The following is a 21124-nucleotide window of genomic DNA, read 5'->3' as shown; positions in this document are numbered from 1 at the left end:
CTGGAGTGCCCAAAAGCACAAGGTGTGCAATACTCAGAGACATGGCCAAGGTAAGAAAGGCTGAAAAACGACCACCACTGAACAAGACACACAAGCTGAAACGTCAAGACTGGGCCAAGACGGATTTTTCTAAGGTTTTATGGACTGATGAAATGAGAGTGAGTCTTGATGGGCCAGATGGATGGGCCCGTGGCTGGATCGGTAAAGGGCAGAGAGCTCCAGTCCGCCTCAGACGCCAGCAAGGTGGAGGTGGGGTACTGGTATGGGCTGGTATCATCAAAGATGAGCTTGTGGGGCCTTTTCGGGTTGAGGATGGACTCAAGCTACACTCCCAGTCCTACTGCCAGTTTCTGGAAGACACCTTCTTCAAGCAGTGGTACAGGAAGAAGTCCGCATCCTTCAAGAAAAACATGATTTTCATGCAGGACAACGCTCCATCACACGCATCCAAGTACTCCACAGCGTGGCTGGCAAGAAAGGGTCTAAAAGCAGAAAAACTAATGACATGGCCTCCTTGTTCACCTGATCTGAACCCCATAGAGAACCTGTGGTCCCTCATCAAATGTGAGATTTACAAGGAGGGAAAACAGTACACCTCTCTGAACAGTGTCTGGGAGGCTGTGGTTGCTGCTGCACGCAATGTTGATCGTGAACAGATCAAAGCACTGACAGAATCCATGGATGGCAGGCTTTTGAGTGTCCTTGCAAAGAAAGGTGGCTATATTGGTCACTGATTTGTTTTTGTTTTGTTTTTGAATGTCAGAAATGTATATTTGTGAATGTTGAGCTGTTATATTGGTTTCCCTGATGAAAATAAATCATTGAAATGGGTATACATTTGTTTTTTGTTAAGTTGCCTAATAATTATGCACAGTAATAGTCACCTGCACACACAGATATCCTCCTAAAATAGCTAAAACTAAAAAAGCCCCACTCCAACTTCCAAAATATTCAGCTTTGATATTAATGAGACTTTTGGGTTCATTAAGAACATGGTTGTTGTTCAATAATAAAATTAATCCTCAAAAATACAACTTGCCTAATAATTCTGCACTCCCTGTACAGTGTTAGAATGTAACTTCTATAATTGTTTATAAATTGTTGTTTTAATAACGTAAGTTTTTTTCAAGGAATACTTTTTCAGTTTCTTAATTGTTTTCAGTCTAATTTGCCGTGATGTTGATAACAACAAGTTACCCACATGAAAATCAGTTTTAAAATGAGCAAGTTGTGATTTCTTTTCAATGTCCATTGCGCGAAGTTGCCCCGACCGAAATGGCCACCTCGTAGGCACGCTAGTTAGTGGGCTACCACAGCAGGCCGACATATCCAGTCGTCTATTTATGTGTCCCACAATCCATTGCGGCGGTGTTTCGAAGGTGAAGGTGTCATGGCTGCCGAACAAGAAAATGTCGAGAAAGTCCTGTAGTTTACTTCAAACGACATAAACTCGACAGAAGTATCACTTTGCAGTCATTTCCGAAGGTTTGTCCTGTTTACTCCCGAGTTGGACCGACACCTCGTGGCGTTTTTTCGTTCAAACTTGGAGAAAATGTCCTCCAGTGGGGAAGATGGACTTCTTGGAGAGAAGCTTCGGGGAGCCAAAGAGGAGACCGAGCGAGAACTTCGACAACGGGACGCTGTTTCCAAGCAACTTGGGGCAGGTCCGTCATTTTACCTTCTGCTACAGTGACAATGCTTCCCAAACTTTCTCAGGCTAGCGAAAAAATTCTACTACAGTAATCCCTCGGTTGTCGCGGTTAATGTGGCCCAAAACCACCCGCGAAAAGTGAAAACCCGCGAAGTAGCGACCCCTCTTCAAACATTATTTTTTTAATATTATTTAATTTTATTATTATTTAGACCTGCAAAGCTCTGAACCCGCGAACGTGGAACCACAAAGTAGCGATGGAACCACGAAGTAGCGACGCCCGCCCTTTCAAAAATGCTTAATTTATTTTATTTTCCATTTTTTTTAACTACTTAATTTTATTATTATTATTATTTGGACCCTCGAAACTCTGAATCCGCGAACGTGGAACCGCGAAATAGCGAGGTCCCACTGTATTCAAAAGAAAGAAAGAATAGTGGTTTGAAATACAGTTTTTTCAGCCTTTGACTGTAAATGACTCATTTTTCACGTCTAGCAAATACAAAACGTGCAGGAAATAATCTCGAGTGACTCGTGTAACGTAACATGTAAACTTAAATGGCTCCCTGAAAATGTTCCCTCAAACTAAAAAGCAAAAGTGCCGGAATTAAAATAAAGTTTAGCAGCACTCGTATGAAGTCGCGTCAAAACTTCAATAGTTCCCTGATTTCTTTACAATAAATGACAAATAACGACATGACTTAAAATCAAAAGTGCATTGCAATTTCAATTGTGCGGATTTTACACAACCATGTGGAAATGTCAGGGTTTGGTGCCTTCAGTCCTTCTTATATCCAAAAGATGGCAGCTTAACCACATGTTCCAGCCCCCTCCACTTTTTGCAATTAGACAATAAGCCACCTCTTCTATGAGTACCCCAGGCTCCCACCTCATTTTGCTGAACCGTTTAGATTTCTGTAGACTTTCCCTCACCAAAACAACAAGCTACACCTCCTCCATCAATTGCTTTCACATTCTAACTTCTCCACTTCAGATTCAGATTCAGATCTACTTTATTGTCATTCTAGTACACGTGTATACAGAACGAAATGTCGATACATCTGACCCGCACTGTTTCCCTGAATGTACAGATATAAGTAAAAGTTGTATTGTATTATGGCTACGTATAGTATTTTACCATAGTGCCGATAGTGCATTAGGAGTAGCTAACCAGATGTGCAAAATGGGCAGTCAGGTTAACAAGTCAGGTAAACAGTAACATTAACACTGTAACAATAACGCTGTAAGTACAATAGTGCAGAGAGCAATGTGCAAGGAGTGGCTAGCTATAAAAAAACTGCCAGTAGTGCAAAAAGTCAGATTAGCAGCCGTTTAGATTTAGGTTAACTATATGTTAGATTGACCATTTAACAGTCTAATGGCCAGGGGGACTAGACTACTGCGGAACCTGGTGGTCCTGCACCGCACATTGCAGTACCTCTTCCCAGAGGCTAGCAGAGTGAACAGTCCATGATGGGAGAGAGTCAGACTGGGCATCAGATCTGCTGTCTAGTGAGTTATCCTCCACCTCTGGATGAACTTGCTCTTCACCTGCCTGTATCACCCAGTTTACTGTACGGACAACACTGTCTTCAACCGCGTCAGGTAAATCAGGGCATACATCACTTCCATGCATAGCAGCGTCACACCCTGAGTGTTCAGATTCGCTGGCCAGATCATCCTCGCAGGGCAAGAAGCTAACTGAGAGCAGCAAATTCCTGTAAACTACCTTCTCTTTGCCCGTCAGGCAATCCTTGACTCTATAGACATTGAGATCAGGCTTGACTGATATGACTTCATACGGGGTCGACTCCCACTTATCTGCAACTTTGCGTTTCCCCGGGACACCTCTGTTGGCGATCAACACCCGGTCTCCCACGACGAGGGGTGATCCTTTGGCCCTACGGTTGTACAGCTTGGCATGGCGAGTCTGTTCTCTGAGAGTATTCCTCTGTACAATCTGAGCAGCTTAATGTAGATCTTTCTTCAGATGGCTTACAAAGTCAGAGTAGCTGACAACAGCATCATTGGTATTAGCATGTTGAAACATGACATCGACAGGGAGACAAGGGATCCTACCAAACACTAGGTAAAACGGTGCAAACCCTGTTGTCTCATGCTCTGTGCAGTTATAGCAGAATGTGAGCTGCTGCAGCATTTGTGGCCACTTTGCTTTGGGCTGAGGGGGAAGGGTTCTGATCATATCTCCCAATGTTCGGTTAAATCGTTCTGCGATACCATTTCCCATGGGGTGGTACGGAGTCGTATGGGATTTCTGCACCCCTGCCATCTCTAGAAGCTCTTTGATCAGTTTGCTCTCAAAATTGGCTCCCTGATCAGAGTGGATACGCCGAGGGAAACCATAGACAAGGAAGAAATCCTGCCACAGACGGCGAGCAACTTGTTTGGCGGTTTGATTCCTGCAAGGGAAGGCGTGCGCCATTTTGGAGAAATGATCAGTTACGACCAGGACAGACTTGTTCTCTTGCTCAGCAGTTCAAAAGTCTATACAGACCAACTCCATAGGCTCAGAGGTGACTATGTTCTTGAGTGGTGCACGGTTGTGTGGTTCCGGTGTTTTCCCTACTACACAACGCTGACAGGATTTGACATAATTCACAACATCATGTTCCATGCCATTCCAGAAGAATCGTTGCCTCACCAGAGACAAAGTACGGTTCTGGCCTTGGTGACCTGCTGAGTCATGTAAACCGTGAAGGACTTTCTGTTTCAATGAATCAGGCACCACAAACTGGAAGATTTTCTTGGCCATGTGAGGATCTTTCCTTATTTTGTAGAGCATGCCATTCTGTATGGTGAGTCTGCTCCAATGCTTCAGTAGTTTCATCACTCTAGGCGACTCGACAGCTCTCTCACGCCTGGTAGGTCTCTTGTGTCTATGCACAAAGTACATGGTTCTGCTTATTGTGTTGTCCTGTTCTTGTAAACCAACAAGCTGACTCTGTGGGAGTGCCGTTGACTGATCTCCCATCTGCAGAAGATTGAAGTTGGCATCCGTTCCCATCACTTGACCCACGCCACCAGTGGACTGAGCACTGAGGACAGCAGCAACTTCTTCTGATGTCACAGAACCATTGGAGCCTGATGGAATTGCCCTTTTTACTGACTCATCTGATGTCCCAGCACTCTCGTCTACAACGGCGTGACAATTGTTTGATACTCTGAACACCTCTTGCACAGTACTGTTGTTCACCCCGTTGACTTGGTCCAAGAGCTTGGTATAGGGCTCGTTAACAAGGCGATGACCCACACATGACCGCACAAATGGCTCACGGCTTAGAGCGTCAGCTACGATGTTCTTTGGGCCAGGAATGTACTTCAGGTCAAATTTGTATGCAGCTAGCTTTGCTACCCACCGCTGTTCACACGCATCAAGTCTTGGTAGGATCCCTCGTCTCCCTGTCGATGTCATGTTTCAACATGCTAATACCAATGATGCTGTTGTCAGTTACTCTGACTTTGTAAGCCATCTGAAGAAAGATCTACATTAAGCTGCTCAGATTGTACAGAGGAATACTCTCAGAGAACAGACTCTCCATGCCAAGCTGTACAACCGTAGGGCCAAAGGATCACCCCTCGTCGTGGGAGACCGGGTGTTGATCGCCAACAGAGGTGCCCCGGGGAAACGCAAAGTTGCAGATAAGTGGGAGTCGACCCCGTATGAAGTCATATCAGTCAAGCCTGATCTCAATGTCTATAGAGTCAAGGATTGCCTGACGAGCAAAGAGAAGGTAGTTCACAGGAATTTGCTGCTCTCTGTTAGCTTCTTGCCCTGCGAGGATGATCTGGCCAGCGAATCTGAACACTCAGGGTGTGACGCTGCTATGCATGGAAGTGATGTATGCCCTGATTTACCTGACGCGGTTGAAGACAGTGATGTCCGTACAGTAAACTGGGTGATACAGGCAGGTGAAGAGCAAGTTCATCCAGAGGTAGGGGATAACTCACTAGACAGCAGATCTGATGCCCAGTCTGACTCTCTCACAGTCGATACATCCAGTCGAGGAAGTCAGCACATCCCTGAACAGGATGTTGACCATACTTCAAGTGACAATACGGAAAGCCCATTACAGTGCTCTGAAAACATGATCCCTTTGGGTATGGGCCCACCACACACTGTCCTCCCAGACGAGACCCCATTGAACACTGATCATTCGGACACAGACTCCCCTGATACTGACTGTTTAGACTTGAGTATAGTGGATTTTTAACGTTTACAATGAATTCAACATGTTTTTCTTTAGTCTGAATTTTAACCAACATCATCCTTTTTTAATGTATATGAGAAAATAGGAATAAAAACAATAATGAGTATAAAAATGGGTACAATTTACCTGCAAATGGATGAGTCACAACATTAGCTTTTTCTGCTGGGTCTGATCTCTTTGATCTCTACAAGGGGAATTAATATTTAGTAAAACAGAAACAAAACAAAAATAAACGTACACAGCTTGACAATATCAATCACATTGCTATGCATGGTGAGAGATTTGTCAGCTGGGGTTATAATGTTTAAAATTAACTTCTTTTGTGGAGCACCAAAAGATAGGTCTTACCTTTGTAGTTCTCTCTGATAAGACTAACAACAAACCCCGCCTCCTGGTCACATGTTAGAAGCCAAAGTCTCCTTTTCAAGATTCTCTCCTCCCCAAAAACTGTTTTTTTTTTTGTTTCAATCGTGTGGTTTTTTTGGTCAACTTTTTCTTAAATTTGACATCCGAAGGCATTTAAAAAGCTTTGAATTTAACTTGCCTTAAGCTATAAGAACCCTGCGGTGTTATTTGCGTCCCTTTGTCAGTTTCTGTGAATAAAGGCGTCACAAATAAATGCGATTTGACTTGTGTGTTGCAGACATCGGTGAAGACCATCTTCCTACTGCGTGGCAGGAACCAGAGTTGCCAGGAACTGTTTACAAGATACTCCAAATTGTGTTAAACAGAGCAGGTTGGTCGTTTTTCTTTCTGCAACGTCCTTATTTTGGGGGGAACGTCATTGGGTGTCGCCCCCAAAAATACGCAGAGAGGAGATATGGCAAAAAGGGAACGCTCCTTATTGCATTGCTCAAAATAACTCTTGATGGTTGCCCCGCCTTGGCTTGTGACTTCCACCAGATTTCTACACACAATAGGCTATTGTCATCTCCAAGACGGCTTCAAGTTCATTTCAGGTTCAACTTTCCTTATCCTGAGTTATTATCTGCTTTCCACAACACTTGACATCTCGTATTTGGCCGTCGACGTTCGCCGTACTTTCCTTTCGAATAAGGTCCGGGCTTCTTTCTCGCTCATTCTTTCAAAATATGGCCCTTATTTCTAAATCTGTCACGTGCGCTTGGGCCGTTTCGAAGACGACATATTTGCCTTAGGGTGAATATTTTTCATATTGGCAATTGTATCATCGGCGATCACCGTCTATTTTCTTTTCCCTCGACTGAATTGTCGAGAAATTGACGTCGACGCGTAGCGACGTGCAAACTAAAGCGGACCTTCTGTTAAGTGGTCATCATGGCGGCGCTACGTTTAGTTTCAAAACAGCGCTTCAGTATATTGACGTTGTGTAGTTTCACACCTTAAAGGCGCAGTCTCCCAAGTCGGTTTATTTTGGGTTCATACCGAGTGACAGCGGTAAGTAGGGCTGCATGATGAACCGAAATCGAATCCATAGAGCAGGGGTGTCAAAGTCAAATGGACGGAGGGCCAAATTAAACATTTGGCTACAAGCCGAGGGCCGGACTGTCCAATCTTTACTGAAACCAAGATTTAACCTACTGAAAACACAACAAATATATTACAATATGATTGTATAAATAAAGCAATATTTTCTCATGACTCTGTCAGTCATTTTTAATTTCAGCAGGCACAAAATACAAATGTCCTTTATATAAAAAACTCATAACATATCTCATAACAACAACTCATAACCATTTTCTATCATTCAATCATCTGAAATTATTAAAAAGAAATATTGCCTCGAAATACAATAAAATAAAGTGCAAAAATCTCTTGTTACTTAAAACCAATAGCAATCAACACACTGGACCTCATCTGTCCTGCTCAAATGTACATTGACTTTCCTTTCTGGGCTTTCTCTGGGTTAGTGTGAAAAAAAGGAATTACTGATTAACAAATAATAACAATCAAAAGTCATTTTCTTTGCTAAATAGGAGACAATTTTATCAAAAGACCGTTGTCCACATCAAGATCTATTTTCCACGAAAAGCCGAAAAACAAGAAACACTCCCAGGACAGAGTCGGCAAACAAAAACAACATAGTCAACATAGACAATAAAGCTTTAAAATTCCCGAGGGGAACAACAAAAAACAAGACCTTCTTTATGTGCATATTTAACTTTTAAACTTGAACGGAGTAAAAACTTCAAATGTGTAATTGCACAGGAAACATTACTGTATTATTACTGTATTTACATACATTTATATACAGTACTGTATTACTACAACTCTACATTACTTGTTTGAGGCTGACGCTGATACTTTTCCAGCTACCTCCGTGAACATGTACTCCAACTCCCACCTTGTTTGAAAGCCCCGGTTTTCAGTGTCCACCTTCCGTTTAGCCATTGTTGATGGGTATATGTGGGCTAATTTTTGCTGTTATGCTAATGACTGCTGCTGATCGACTGCTGAATAAATCAAACCGCCTCCCGCTTTGCTCCCGCTCGGCGCGTCCCCGTTGCATTGTGGGAAATGTAGTATTCATGCGTACTGCGGGCTGCTGGCTTGCAGCGGCCTGCGGGCCGGATCTAATAATATATTGATATCGTCACGCGGGCCAGGTAAAACCCTCTCGCGGGCCTAATGTGGCCCGCGGGCCTTGACTCTGACATATGTGCCATAGAGCGATGTTACATAATGCGATAGCGTAACCGAAAACCACTGCGGTTTTTTTCTGACAATTCAATAATAATCATTATATACTATTTAAAAAAACTGGAAAAAATATGGCATCAGGGGCGTGGCTTTGCAATGGATTCAAAATGATTTGACGGGGAGGAAGCAAAATATGAAATTGGGACGGTTGTCATCTGAATACTTGGACATCTGTTGTGGAGTACCACAGGGTTCTATCCTGGGTCCAAAGTTATTTAAGTTATATATTACCGATATTTTTAATGTTTCAAAACTATTAAAATTAGGAATATTTGCAGACGACACTAACATTTTCTATTCCAATGATAACTATATTGATTTGGTAACTTGCAATAACCATGAAGTAATTAACCTAAAAGTATGGATGGATATAAATAATTGATCTTTAAATTGAAATAAAACCAAAGTCATATTCTTTGTTAATCGCAAGGCAAATAGAGATTTAGAAGTCAAAATGGATGGTGCTGCAATGGACGCTGTAACAGAAATTGAGTTTTTAGGGGTGATAATAGACAATAAATGAAACTGGAAAACAGACATCAGACACATACAAACTAAAGTATCCAAAAGCATTTCAATCATTAATAAAGCCAAATTCCTTTTAAACTATAATGCATTGTATTTATGATGTTGTTCTCCAGTTCTGCCATACTTAACATATTGTGCAGAAGTCTGGGGCAATCATTCCAAAAGTTGACTCCAGTCCCTTTTTATCCTCCAAAAACGTGCAATTAGAACCATACACAGGGTAGGATATCGGGATCATACGCACATTTTATTCCTGCAGTCCATATGATTAAAATTAGATGGTTTAGTCACATTTTTCACTGCACAACTGCTATTTAAGGTCAACAAAAACATAGTGCCAGAAATGATTCCCTCGGAAAGAGGGAAATTATAACTTAAGGGGCTGTCGTAAATTCATCATCCCAAAGGTGAGAACAGTCAGGAAAAGTATGTGTGTGTCTGTGTGTGGAGTCAAGCTCTGGAACAATTTCCAAGACGATCTGAACAAAGCCACTCTTAGGATCTAGTGGTGATTTATCATACTGATTTCATTCCCAGAGGCCTAATACTTACTGATCAGCAGCGCTTAAGCCTTTAGAATTTTTTTACGTTTTGGCACTCGGGGACAATGCTTTTGAAAACGTTATTTTACGACATGAACGAGTTAAGGGCAATACAAATAAATGTGACTTGTGTCTTGCAGATGTCAGCAAAAAATATCTTCCTACTGCATGGCAGGAACCAGAGTTGCCTGTCGTTAAAATTAAGGAGGAGGAAGATCTGAAGCCTTATCACGTTAAGCAAGAGACAGAAGATGGGGAGCCTGTTCGTGTTAAAGAAGAGGACTATTTTCCAGTCTTGCGAGTGGCCAGTGTCGGTTCAACCGTCCAAGATCAAGGTCAACCTGAAGATAACAGTTGTCGGGAGCCTCTAAGCATCAGCTCCCGTCAACACGTGGAAACAAATGACGACAACTCGCAGTCGGAAGGTGGTAACAAATGTTCTCAGTGTGGGAAAACGTTTCGACACAAGTCTGTTATGAAGTTGCATATGAAATTCCACGCTGGCGAGAAGCATTTTTCCTGCTCAGTTTGCGATAAAAGATTCACTCAAAGAGGAGACTTAAAGAGACACATTAGAACCCACACTGGCGAGAAGGTTTTTGCCTGCTCAGTTTGCGGTAAAAGATTCACCGAAAATTGGAACTTAAAAATACACACCAGAACCCACACTGGAGAGAAGCCTTTTGCCTGCTCAGTTTGTGGTAAAACTTTCAACCAAAATGGGCACTTGAAATCACACCAACTAACCCACACTGGGGAGAAGCCTTTTGCTTGCTCAGTTTGTGGTAAAACTTTCAACCAAAATGGGCACTTGAAATCACACCAACTAACCCACACTGGGGAGAAGCCTTTTGCCTGCTCAGTTTGTGGTAAAACATTCACCAGAAATGGAGAATTGAAATTACATCAACTAACCCACACTGGCGAGAAGCCTTTTTCTTGTTCGGTTTGTGGTAAACAATTCACCCTAAATGGACACTTAAAATTACACCAACTAACCCACACTGGCGAGGAGCCTTTTTCCTGCTCAATTTGTGGAAAAAATTTCACCCACCGTGGGAACTTAAAAAAACATACACTAATACACGCTGGCGAGAAGCCTTTTTCCTGCTCAGTTTGCCATAAAAGATTCTCCCTCAAAGGAAACTTGAAGTTACACAGTAGAACCCACACTGGGGAGAAGCCTTTTTCTTGTTCAGTTTGCGGTCAAAGATTCACTATAAGTGGGCACTTAAATAGACACACTAGAACCCACACTGGCGAGAAGCCTTTTTGTTGTTCAGTTTGTCGTAAAAGATTCACCCTAAATGGACACTTAAAATCACACGAACTAACCCACACTGGCAAGAAGCCCTTTTCTTGTTCAATTTGTGGAAAACGATTCTCATATAATTGTGACTTAAAATCACACCAAAGAACCCACACTGGCGAGAAGCCTTTTTCCTGCTCAGTTTGTGATAAAAGATTCAGTGTTCGTGGGAACTTAACAAAACACATTAGAACCCACACAGGTGAGAAGCCTTTTTCCTGCTCAGTTTGTGATAAGAGATTCACCCATAGTGGGGACTTAAAAAAACACATGAGAACCCACACTGGTGAGAAGCTTTTTTTCTGCTCAATTTGCGGTCAAAGATTCATTAACAGTAGGAACTTAAAAATACACACCAGAACCCACAAGAGAAGCCCTTTTCCTGCTCAGTTTGCGATAAAAGATTCAGCCACAGTGGAAGCTTAAAGAAACACATCAGAATCCACCCCGGTGAAAAACCTTTGACCTATTGACTTAGTGGGTAAAAATGTATCTATATCGGCACGAGAAATTACAAGAACCAACACTGGCGAGAAGACTTGTGCCTGCTCGGTTTGTGGTTAAACATTTACTGAAAGTGGGGGCTTAAAAACTTGACCAAGTATCACACAGGCCGTCTATATTGCACTAACCACTGACTTTGCCAACACATCAAAAAACCCACATTTGTTCACAGGAAGTGAGCAGATTCTCCAGCTGTATAATAAAGATTTGAAACCCCAAAGTCTTCAGATGGATTCAAAAGATTAATGATTTGCATATGTGTCATGTTTCCTGATAGATGATCTATTTTATCGTGTGTCGGCATAAAATTTTGCCTGTTGTCAACAATCATAATTATTATAACAATAAGATGGCCGACTAAGGTCCCTAGGGTCGGGGCTTGTTCTCACCAGAGCCACAAAGCTAGGAGAGCCTGTGGTTCTCTCCGTCCCTGTCGTCGGGATGAGAACAATCCCCCGTGAAGTTTTTTTTCATTTTCCTGGTTGGCCATGTGCTGCTTCTCACGCACTCCTCCATTGAGGGACTTTTTGTTCTCAAAAGTTCACAAAAAGGGTTAGTGCAACAACCTCTTTGGTGTTTAGGTCAAATATCCTATGTTGGCGCGCTATGAAAACAATTCCTGATCATTTAAATGAGTCTCTTATCTTCAAACCGGGTCCATTAATCAGTACTGTTAACCTGTTGCATCATTTTTTTCACCTTCCCCCTTAGTAACACTGAGTGCTTGTGTCAACAATGTGCTTTATTCTTTCGTTTGATCTAATTTCCTTTGTCCGGTGAATAAAACGTCGTTAAATAAAATCAAACTGCGTGCATTATTTGTGGGTCGGTGTTATTTTTCTTCTGGTCCGATCAATCATTATCCATATCAACGAACTACAAAATCAATTGATTAAAGCTGAAAATACATTGTGTTTAAAGTTGCATCCCTCATGATAAATGCTGGACACAGGCTATTTCAAATGAATTCGTGTCAGAAACCGAGAGCACCGCCTGCTGACCGAATTGGTAACCGCCAAATTAGATTCCGAACCAAACATATATAATTGAAAGCCATATGGTAATGTGTTGTTATTTTGGCTATAAAAGAGTCAGAAATCACGTTATGAGTGATGACTTTTGCCAGAACCGAAACTTAACGATGCATTAAGTCAAAACAAAAAAGAAAAAGCACTTGGATTTTCCTGGACCAAAATGAAGTTGAGACTGGAAAGCACAATGACCACATTGTCAGACAGCATTAAACTGAAATATGAACTGTTCTAAGTATATATGTAACCGCAGTGTCGTCGTCCTACCAAGGATCCCCGTTCAGGCTGGACTGGATGATGAGGCCTTTATTTCAGTTGTTGCAATGAGTCACACAACATACACACACCATGTGGTTAGCCCCTCCGCTGGTTCTCAACATCGTGAGCAGCACGCTAGAGACTGCCAAAAATATCCGCCTTCCGGTCATAAAATCAGAGGTCAAACTAAACCTTACCCCATACCAGTGTAACGACCCTCAATTATGAGCGACACAAGGATGGACAGTCACTCGGTTTATTGTCTGCATTCAGTAAACAAAACAATATAAAAGTCAGGGCGTCTTCACTGCAAGACTTCAACTGAAACTCGATCAATTCGAGAAAAGATGGAAGCCTATCACACAAATTTTACTTGATGACTAAACACCTCCCCTCCATTTTTATTGTATTGATTGTATTGTATTAACATTTATTTATTTATTTTATCTATTTATTTTAATTTTTTAATTGTATTTGTTTTCTGTTGTTCCATCTGTTATTTATGAGTGTGTCAAGTGTATATATTTTGTGTTGATGTATGATGGTGGAATCACACCTCTGTCAAAATTTGTGTAAGAAATAAAAAGTTATAAAAAAAAAAAGTCAGGGCGTCTGCGCAGACTGCAATCATCTAAAACATGAATAAAAATTCAAAAATGGGACATCACTCAATGCCGCACCTTGTGGCGTGGTTGCATTGAAACATGTTTCATCACAGTCATCGTTTCAAGCTGCGTTACTTCACTTTGAATAAGTGTTTTTTATATACATCATTTAGCACAGGGGTGTCAAACTCATTTTAATTCGGGGGCCACACGATAGAACAAACATTCTGTCGGGGGCCGGACTAGTGGATTAAAGAGAAAGAAAAAGAGCGATAAAGAAATAAGAGAATGAGGGAAGGAAAAGAAGAGAGAGGGCGGGAGAGAGAGAGGGAGAGAGAGTGAGAAACAAAAGAGATAAAAAAAAGAAGTCGTGAGAGAGGGAAAGAAAGGGAGAGGAAGAAAGAAATCCAAAGGGTAGGAAGAGAGGAGAGAGAGAGAGAGAGAGAGAGAGAGAGAGATGTACAGTGTCTTTGTTGGAGGCACCTGGCTTTGGCAACATCAAGTTGACATATTTCAACCTGATGCTTGTTTTTCTCTTGTGCTTCTCTGAGTGTTGTCTCGCGGGCCGGATTCAATCCCTTAGCGGGCCTGATCTGGCCCGCGGGCCGCCTGTTTGACACCCGTGATTTAGCACAACTCATATGCATTTTATATACAAAAATAGTTCGTGACAGCAGCTCCCATATCTAGCAAAATATGTAATTTTACCCAAACTGATATTGGGCACAGCTTACCTTCAGCACGATGTTATTGAGCCGAAGGTACGGCAAGCGCAGAAGCCCATAAAGTGCCAAACGAAAAAGTCAGTCGCACACGCCCCCGCCTTAACAAATGATTGCAGTATCAGAATTTTGACAGTAATGCAACAAGACAAACACAGATTTTGTGAATATTCAAACAAACAAACAAACAAGAAAACAAGAAAATTTCAACTCTGTTTTACCAGCAGGTAGCACTGTTGGACTCGTTTTCGCAGGACACTTATACACCAACATATCTCATTAGCTGCGGGCATGATGTTTCTTCCTCTTTATTGCCGTTTTCTTTTGACCTAAGAAAGTATAGTACCAGTATTATGGCCCAATTTACAGGGACACAAAAATCACCCAGACTTTGCCCCACAAATTATACTTGATGCTTAATCTTAAACGTGTTACCACCATTGTGCGCAAGTTGAAATATTTTTGGAAAGCACAATAAAAAACTGCGTTAGATGACCGGCGTAACGGGGCGTTCACATTTTCTGTTGTTCTCTTTTGTCAATTGGTGGTTATATGTTTTTTTTCTTGTGCACAAATAAACTTCCCTTATTCGATTAACTGAAATAAAAATGTCTTTATCAATAAGCTAAAAAGCAAACGCGAGCATCAAGCGAGCGACCAGAGCCTAACATTTTGTTTCCTCACTGAAAAAAACTCGAGCAACAAACAATGAAAGACAAATTATATCCTAGCTTACCCTGCTAGGCTTTTTATGAGCTCCCGTCATCCTCGTCAGTGACTCCTAATTTATGCTGTAAAGCGATGATGACACGTTTGTTGTGGAAATTAATTTTAGAACGTTAGTTGTTGTATTTTTGTTGACTTGTTGTGAATCAGAGAATGTACTTTTGTTTTGTCAAAAGTGTAGCATGTTTCTCTTAGTTTTACAGGGACAAGGAATTAAAAGTGAATGTCTCAGGCGCATCTTCGACCTCTGTGCTGATTTCCTCAACACCAAAAAAACACAACGCAGGCTTTTCACTTGTGCAAGGGGGCCGGTACAGACAACCAGGGTTATATATTGATCTATCTGACTATTATATATATATATATATATATATACATATGAGAGAGAGGGAGAGAGAGGGCGGCAGTAGCTCAGGAGGTAGAACGCTCGTCTTGGGATCAAGGGATCCCAGTTTGAATCCGGACTCGTCCGTGTTACATGTCAAAGTGTCCTTGGGTAAGACACTGAACCCCTAATACCCCCAATAAGCAGGTTAGCGCCTTACATGGCTGCAAGGCCGCTATTGGGAAATGTGGAGCACATTGTAAAGCGCTTTGGGAAGTCATTGACTTGAAAAGCGCTATAGAAATGCAGATCATTTCATTTCAAGTAAATGGAAGGAGACCAAGAGGAAAGCAGCGATTTACGTGGATGGATGGTGTTATGAGTGCACTCATACCTGTGGCGCTCCAGGGCTCCATGCCCTTACAAACAGTCGTATTTTCCCTTACAAAATACAAAATAATCTTGCACCATATTTTTTTTAAAACGTGTTTATTTATGTGGTTAACATGTTATATTGTACAGGTGTTTCGTTATATCATCTATATTGTTAATGAACATTTTGTTGTGAGATACCGAGTTGCTCGACATGAATGAGGTTTATCATTAAAGGAGTTTAAAGATGAAGTCGCTTGCACGTTCATTGTAGAAGGAAAAATACATGCAAATCGAATTAGTAAAATAATACATTTTGTTATTCAAATTATGAATTCATTTTCTGCATTAAATGATTTTTGGTAATATATTGATTAAAGGGATAACCACAAAGCTGTCTTTTTTCATTCTCTCCTTTTATACTTCCTTTTTTTCTTAACTTCTTTATACAACATCATCATTCGTAATATAATGCATCAAAGCAAATGAACCGTTTGAGAGCCGGCTCTCTTTAATGGGATGAGCCGAAAAAGCCGATTCTCTAAAAAGAGACGGACTTCCTTTCACTACATCAAACCGCTCGCTCCGTTTACAATGAAAAAAACGATACAGAGATAGAGGCTTCCGCGGCGAACTCGTTTGACTTGATTGATTTGCCGTTTGGTGATAGTTGGTGTTTACCTGATGGCATCCATTATTGACAAATTTGCGCTTTTCCGTACAGATTTTCTCGTACGTCGTACACGTCTTAAAATACATCATAAACGTACTTTGTACGGCAAAATCGCACAGGTTGACAGGTATGTGCACTGCAGGAAAGAGGTTGAAATCTAGTGGAAGTTAGAAGCTCTTCTTGGTGATAGGAATGAGTGGAGAGGGGTTGTGAAAGGATATTAGGATGTGTTCTAAGGGATGGGCAGGGCACCTATATGATGCAGCAGGGGTAAACCTTCGAAAGCTGTCGGGCCCTGCTGTTGAACAGAAGAGTGTGTTGTGTCACCCTGAGCCGGGTGACATGGCCGCTTTCTGGTGCCCCGTTTCATCCGGAGGAAGGAAAGCAGGACCAAATTAGATGCCGAGGTGCCTCACTTGTTTGAGTGTTTGGGCATTTGGGTTGGCCATGGTCCACAAAATTTTGGGTGTGATTTTTGCTACTTTTCCCCTTTTTTAATTTTCTTTGTTTTTGTATGTTTATCTTGCTGTCGGTCAACGCTCTCGAGGGATATGACCAGGGTAGATAGATAGTTTGTTGTAAAAGGATAGTGGGATGTTTGGACACGTTCTAAAGAATGGGCAGGGCACGTGTATGATGCAGCAGGGGTAAACCAGTGAAAGCTGTCGGGCCCCAGGTAGGTAGTTAGGTGGGTAGGATGGGTGGGGTTGGTTGGGTGGTTAGGTAGGTAGGTGGGTAGATAGATAGATAAAGCGATAGATAGATAGATAGATAGATAGATAGATAGATAGATAGATAGATAGATAGATAGATAGATAGATAGATAGATAGATAGATAGATAGATAGATAGATAGATAGATAGATAGATAGATAGATAGATAGATAGATAGATAGATAGATAGATAGATAGATAGATATGTAGATATGTAATCGCGGTGTAGCCGTCCCACCAAGGACCTTACATTCAGGCCGGACTGGATGATGGGGCTTTTATTTCAGTTGCGTCAGCAGCGTGCCGGAGACTGCAATGAGCGACACAACATACACACACTATACAAACATATTTCAGCAGGAATTTCAACAAAAAAAGTTATTATTACACCCGTTACATAAAAAAATATATAGATATACAACATTTTGTGCCCATTGCAAGTTCTACTAACATTAAATCATCCAAATTGGAACACACATAGAAGTTTTTTTTTTTCCTCGCCTAAATTAGTTTTTGCAATCTACTGCCTGCAAATGAGTGTAGCATGGGTGTTTTAACAGGTGAGACGATAGCTTGAAGCCTTACCTGGTTGGATCCCAAACTTAAAAACTAGATAGTGCATTTTACACATTTTTCTATGGGTATGTTTGGGTGTTTCCAAAAGTGGCTATTTGGAGAAGACCGGTTTACAGTTCGAAAACATCTGCAAATGTGTATTTTATTTCAGCCATTTTTTCTTGGACAGTGTTGCAACTGCTTTATGCATACGTGCGCATAAAAATGGTGCGTAAAATATATCACTGGAGGCGTTACGAACACTTATTTCAGGGTTTCATTTGAATACAATTGACACATCTTCATATCGAGTTATGCTCCTATAGACGGCCTTTATGATACTTGGTTGATGAAGTGTTTTTAAGCTCCCACTTTCAGTGAATGTTTGACCACAAACCGAGCAGTCTTCTCTGTAATTCTCAAGTGCCGATATAGATGAATTTTTCACTAAAAAGTCAAACTGTCAAAGGTTTCTCCCCAGTGTGGGTTATAATGTGTTTTTTAAGGTTCCTACTATCAGCGAATCTTTGACCGCAAACTGAGCAGGAAAAAGGCTTCTCGCCAGTGTGGGTTCTAGTGTGTAACTTCAAGTTTCTTTTGTGGGAGAATCTTTTATCTCAAACAGAGCAGGAAAAAGGCTTTTCGCCAGTGTGGGTACTAAAGTGTCTTTTTAGGCTCCTACTATCAGCGAATCTGTGCCCGCAAACTGAGCAGGAAAAAGGCTTCTCTCCAGTGTGGGTTAGTGTGTGTTTTTTAAGGTTCCCATTCAGTGTGAATCGTATTCCACAAATTGAGCAGGCAAAAGGCTTGTCACCAGTGTGGGTTTTTTGGTGTGATTTTAAGCTCCCATTCTGTGAGAATCGTTTTCCACAAATTGAGCAGGCAAAAGGCTTGTCGCCAGTGTGGGTTAGTTGGTGTGATTTCAAGTGTCCACCAAGGACCTTACATTCAGGCCGGACTGGATGATGAGGCTTTTATTTCAGTTGCGTCAGCAGCGTGCCGGAGACTGCAATGAGCGACACAACATACACAAGTGTCCACTTTGGGTGAATTTTTTACCACAAACTGAGCAAGAAAAAAGCTTCTCGCCAGTGTGGGTTCTAGTGTGCATTTTTAACATCCCACTTGTAGTGAATCTTTTATCACAAACTGAGCAAGAAAAAGGCTTCTCCCCAGTGTGGTTTAGTTGGTGTGATTTCAAGCGTCCCTTTCGGTTGAATGTTTTACCACAAACTGAGCAGGCAAAAGGCTTCTCGCCAGCGTGGGTTAGTTGGTGTGATTTCAAGTGTCCATTTCGGGCGAATTTGTGACCACAAACTGAGCAAGAAAAAAGCTTTTCGCCAGTGTGGGATCTAATGTGTCTCTTTAAGTTTCCACTTGTAGTGAATATTTTATTGCAAACTGAGCAGGAAAAAGACTTCTCGCCAGCGTGGAATATAATATGCAGGTTCATATAAGACTTGCGTCGAAACGTTTTCTCACCCTGAGAACATGTGTTACCACCTTCCGACTGCACGTCACTTTCAGCGTTTGCGGAGTGGGACGTGTCATCCTCATCTGTTTCCAAGTGTTGACATGAGCTGATGATTCGAGGCTCCCACCAACCGTTATCTTCAGGTTGACCTTGATCTTCGACGGTTGAACGGACCCCGGTCACTCGCAGGACTGGAAAATCGTCCTCCTCTTTAACGCCGACAGGCTCCCCATCTTCTGTCTCTTGCTTAACGTGATAAGGCTTCAGATCTTCCTCCTCTTCCTCAATTTTAACGGTACACAACTCTGGTTCCTGCCACGCAGTAGGAAGATATTCTTGGCTGACGTCTGCAAGACACAAATCACATTTATTTGTATTGCCCTTAACTCGTTCAGTGCCGTAACGTATTAGTACGTTTTCAGAAGCATTGTACCAGAGTGTACAACTGTACCCGGTACAGAACTCTTCATTTGATAGACGACAAGAAGCGCATTGGATTCAAGTAGGGTCACATTTATGTATATAGCCCTTAATCACAAAAATGTCCCAAAGGACTGCACAACCTACACCTAACTCTAGCTGTAACTAGCCCCAATCCTATTTCGGAACACTAAATTCAATTTGAGACCCTAACGAAGAGCCTAAGCTTTAGTTTTTCTAGCCCTGGCCTGAATCCTATTTTGGAACCTTAAGTTTAAAACCCTGATTTGAAGCCCAAACCCTAGCCCGGAACCTAACCTGTTATGCCGAGAAATGCACCCCTCCAGAGAATTGCATCCCGTAGCTACTTTAACTATGGCGAACATAGATTTCCATAATGATCCATATTGTTAGAATATGATACGGTGAAATTGTGAATGTGTTTAATTGCCCTAAAAAGTGTCAATAAAATTGTTCAAACCAAAAAATACATGTGACATGTTTATTTTGCCTTTTTCTACTCAAATCGCTCGTTTTGAAACTGTTATCCAGTCTACCAAAATGCTTATTATGCTCAAATGAACAGTCGAACAGTCAAATCATCAACAGATAAATGGGAGACATTTATGTTACCTGTTCAAAAGTGATTTATATAAGGTGTGCATTACCGGTCGATTACATTCACAACAGATACAAAGACGGAATGTTTTAAGTTGTTTTAATTTTCCAACAAATGCAAGACGAAGTGGTTTTGGTTATATGTTCGCCAGTACATTCCCAAAAAGTGATATAAAAGTCAGATAAATCGAGGTTATAGTAGCTATGGGATGCAAAACTCGGCAGGGATGCATTTATCGGCATCACACCGGCCACCCCCCACTGGTAATGCCCCTGATGCCAAGGATGTCTACCTATCTAATAATAATAATAATTAATAATAATAATTTCCTTTGTATTGTCATTCTTTGTAACAATGTACACAGAACGAAATGTCGATACACCTGACCCGTTGTAGCGAGTCGATGCAGCCGCAGCCAGAGGGCGCCGCCATAATACCAATTAGGTATGTCTCGGCCGAGGCGCGAACCAGCGACCTCCCAGTCTCAAAGCGGGCACACTACCATCTAGGCTACTGAGCTGGTTATATGGTCTATATATCTACCTTGGTCATATCCCTCAAGAGGGGTGACCGACAGCAAGACAAACACATGAAATAACAAAGAAAATAAAAGGGAAAAAATAGCCCCCCCATGGCCAACCCAATTGCCCAAACACACAAACAAGTTAAGCACCTTGGCACCCAAGTCGGTCATGCTTTCGTCCCTCCAGATTACCCCTTCCGCATCATATGGGTGCCCAGCCCATCCTTAAGAACGCGTCCACAATCCCACTATCCTTTCACAACACCTCGTCAAGGTTGTAGCAGAAGCAAAAAATGACAGACCTGCCCCGAGCTGCTTTGAAACAGCGTCCGGTCGTTGACGTTCTCGCTCGGTCTCTTTGGCTCCCCGAAGCTTCTCTTGAAAAGGTCCTTCCCAACTGGAGCACATTTTCTACGCCTTTCAACAAAAAACACTCCAACTCGGGATTAAAGAGGACAAACCTTCGGAAAGGACTGCAAAGTGATACTTCTGTCGAGTTTACGTCGTTTTAAGTCGACTATGGGACATTCTATTGTTCGGCAGCCATGACACCTTCCCATTCGGAACCCCGCCGCAATGGATTGTGGGACACAGATATAGACGACTGGCTAGGTAGGTGTGCTGCAGCAGCCCGCTAACTCGCGTGCCTACGTGGCGGCCATTTTG

The 21124-nt window shown here is 41.9% G+C and overlaps 2 protein-coding genes across 2 annotated transcripts in view; both read left to right on the top strand.

Moving 5' to 3' along the window:
- LOC148368316 (uncharacterized) overlaps positions 1–21124 on the top strand; it is a 310091-nt gene that overhangs the window by 136106 nt on the left and 152861 nt on the right. The gene's annotated exons all lie outside the window — the stretch shown is intronic.
- Positions 1372–11870, top strand: LOC148368328 (uncharacterized). Its single transcript, XM_088329646.1, has 4 exons — positions 1372–1664; positions 6524–6616; positions 9770–10702; positions 11039–11870. The coding sequence occupies exons 1-4, from the start codon at positions 1553–1555 to the stop codon at positions 11362–11364; spliced, it is 1464 nt and encodes a 487-aa protein (XP_088185772.1). The 5' UTR covers positions 1372–1552; the 3' UTR covers positions 11365–11870.

Source organism: Urocampus carinirostris, chromosome 3, assembly GCF_059441175.1.
Source record: "Urocampus carinirostris isolate Australia breed hairy pipefish chromosome 3, RoL_Ucar_1.0, whole genome shotgun sequence".
NCBI classification, from domain to species: Eukaryota; Metazoa; Chordata; class Actinopteri; order Syngnathiformes; family Syngnathidae; genus Urocampus; species Urocampus carinirostris.
This window is presented reverse-complemented; position numbering and strand designations above follow the sequence as displayed.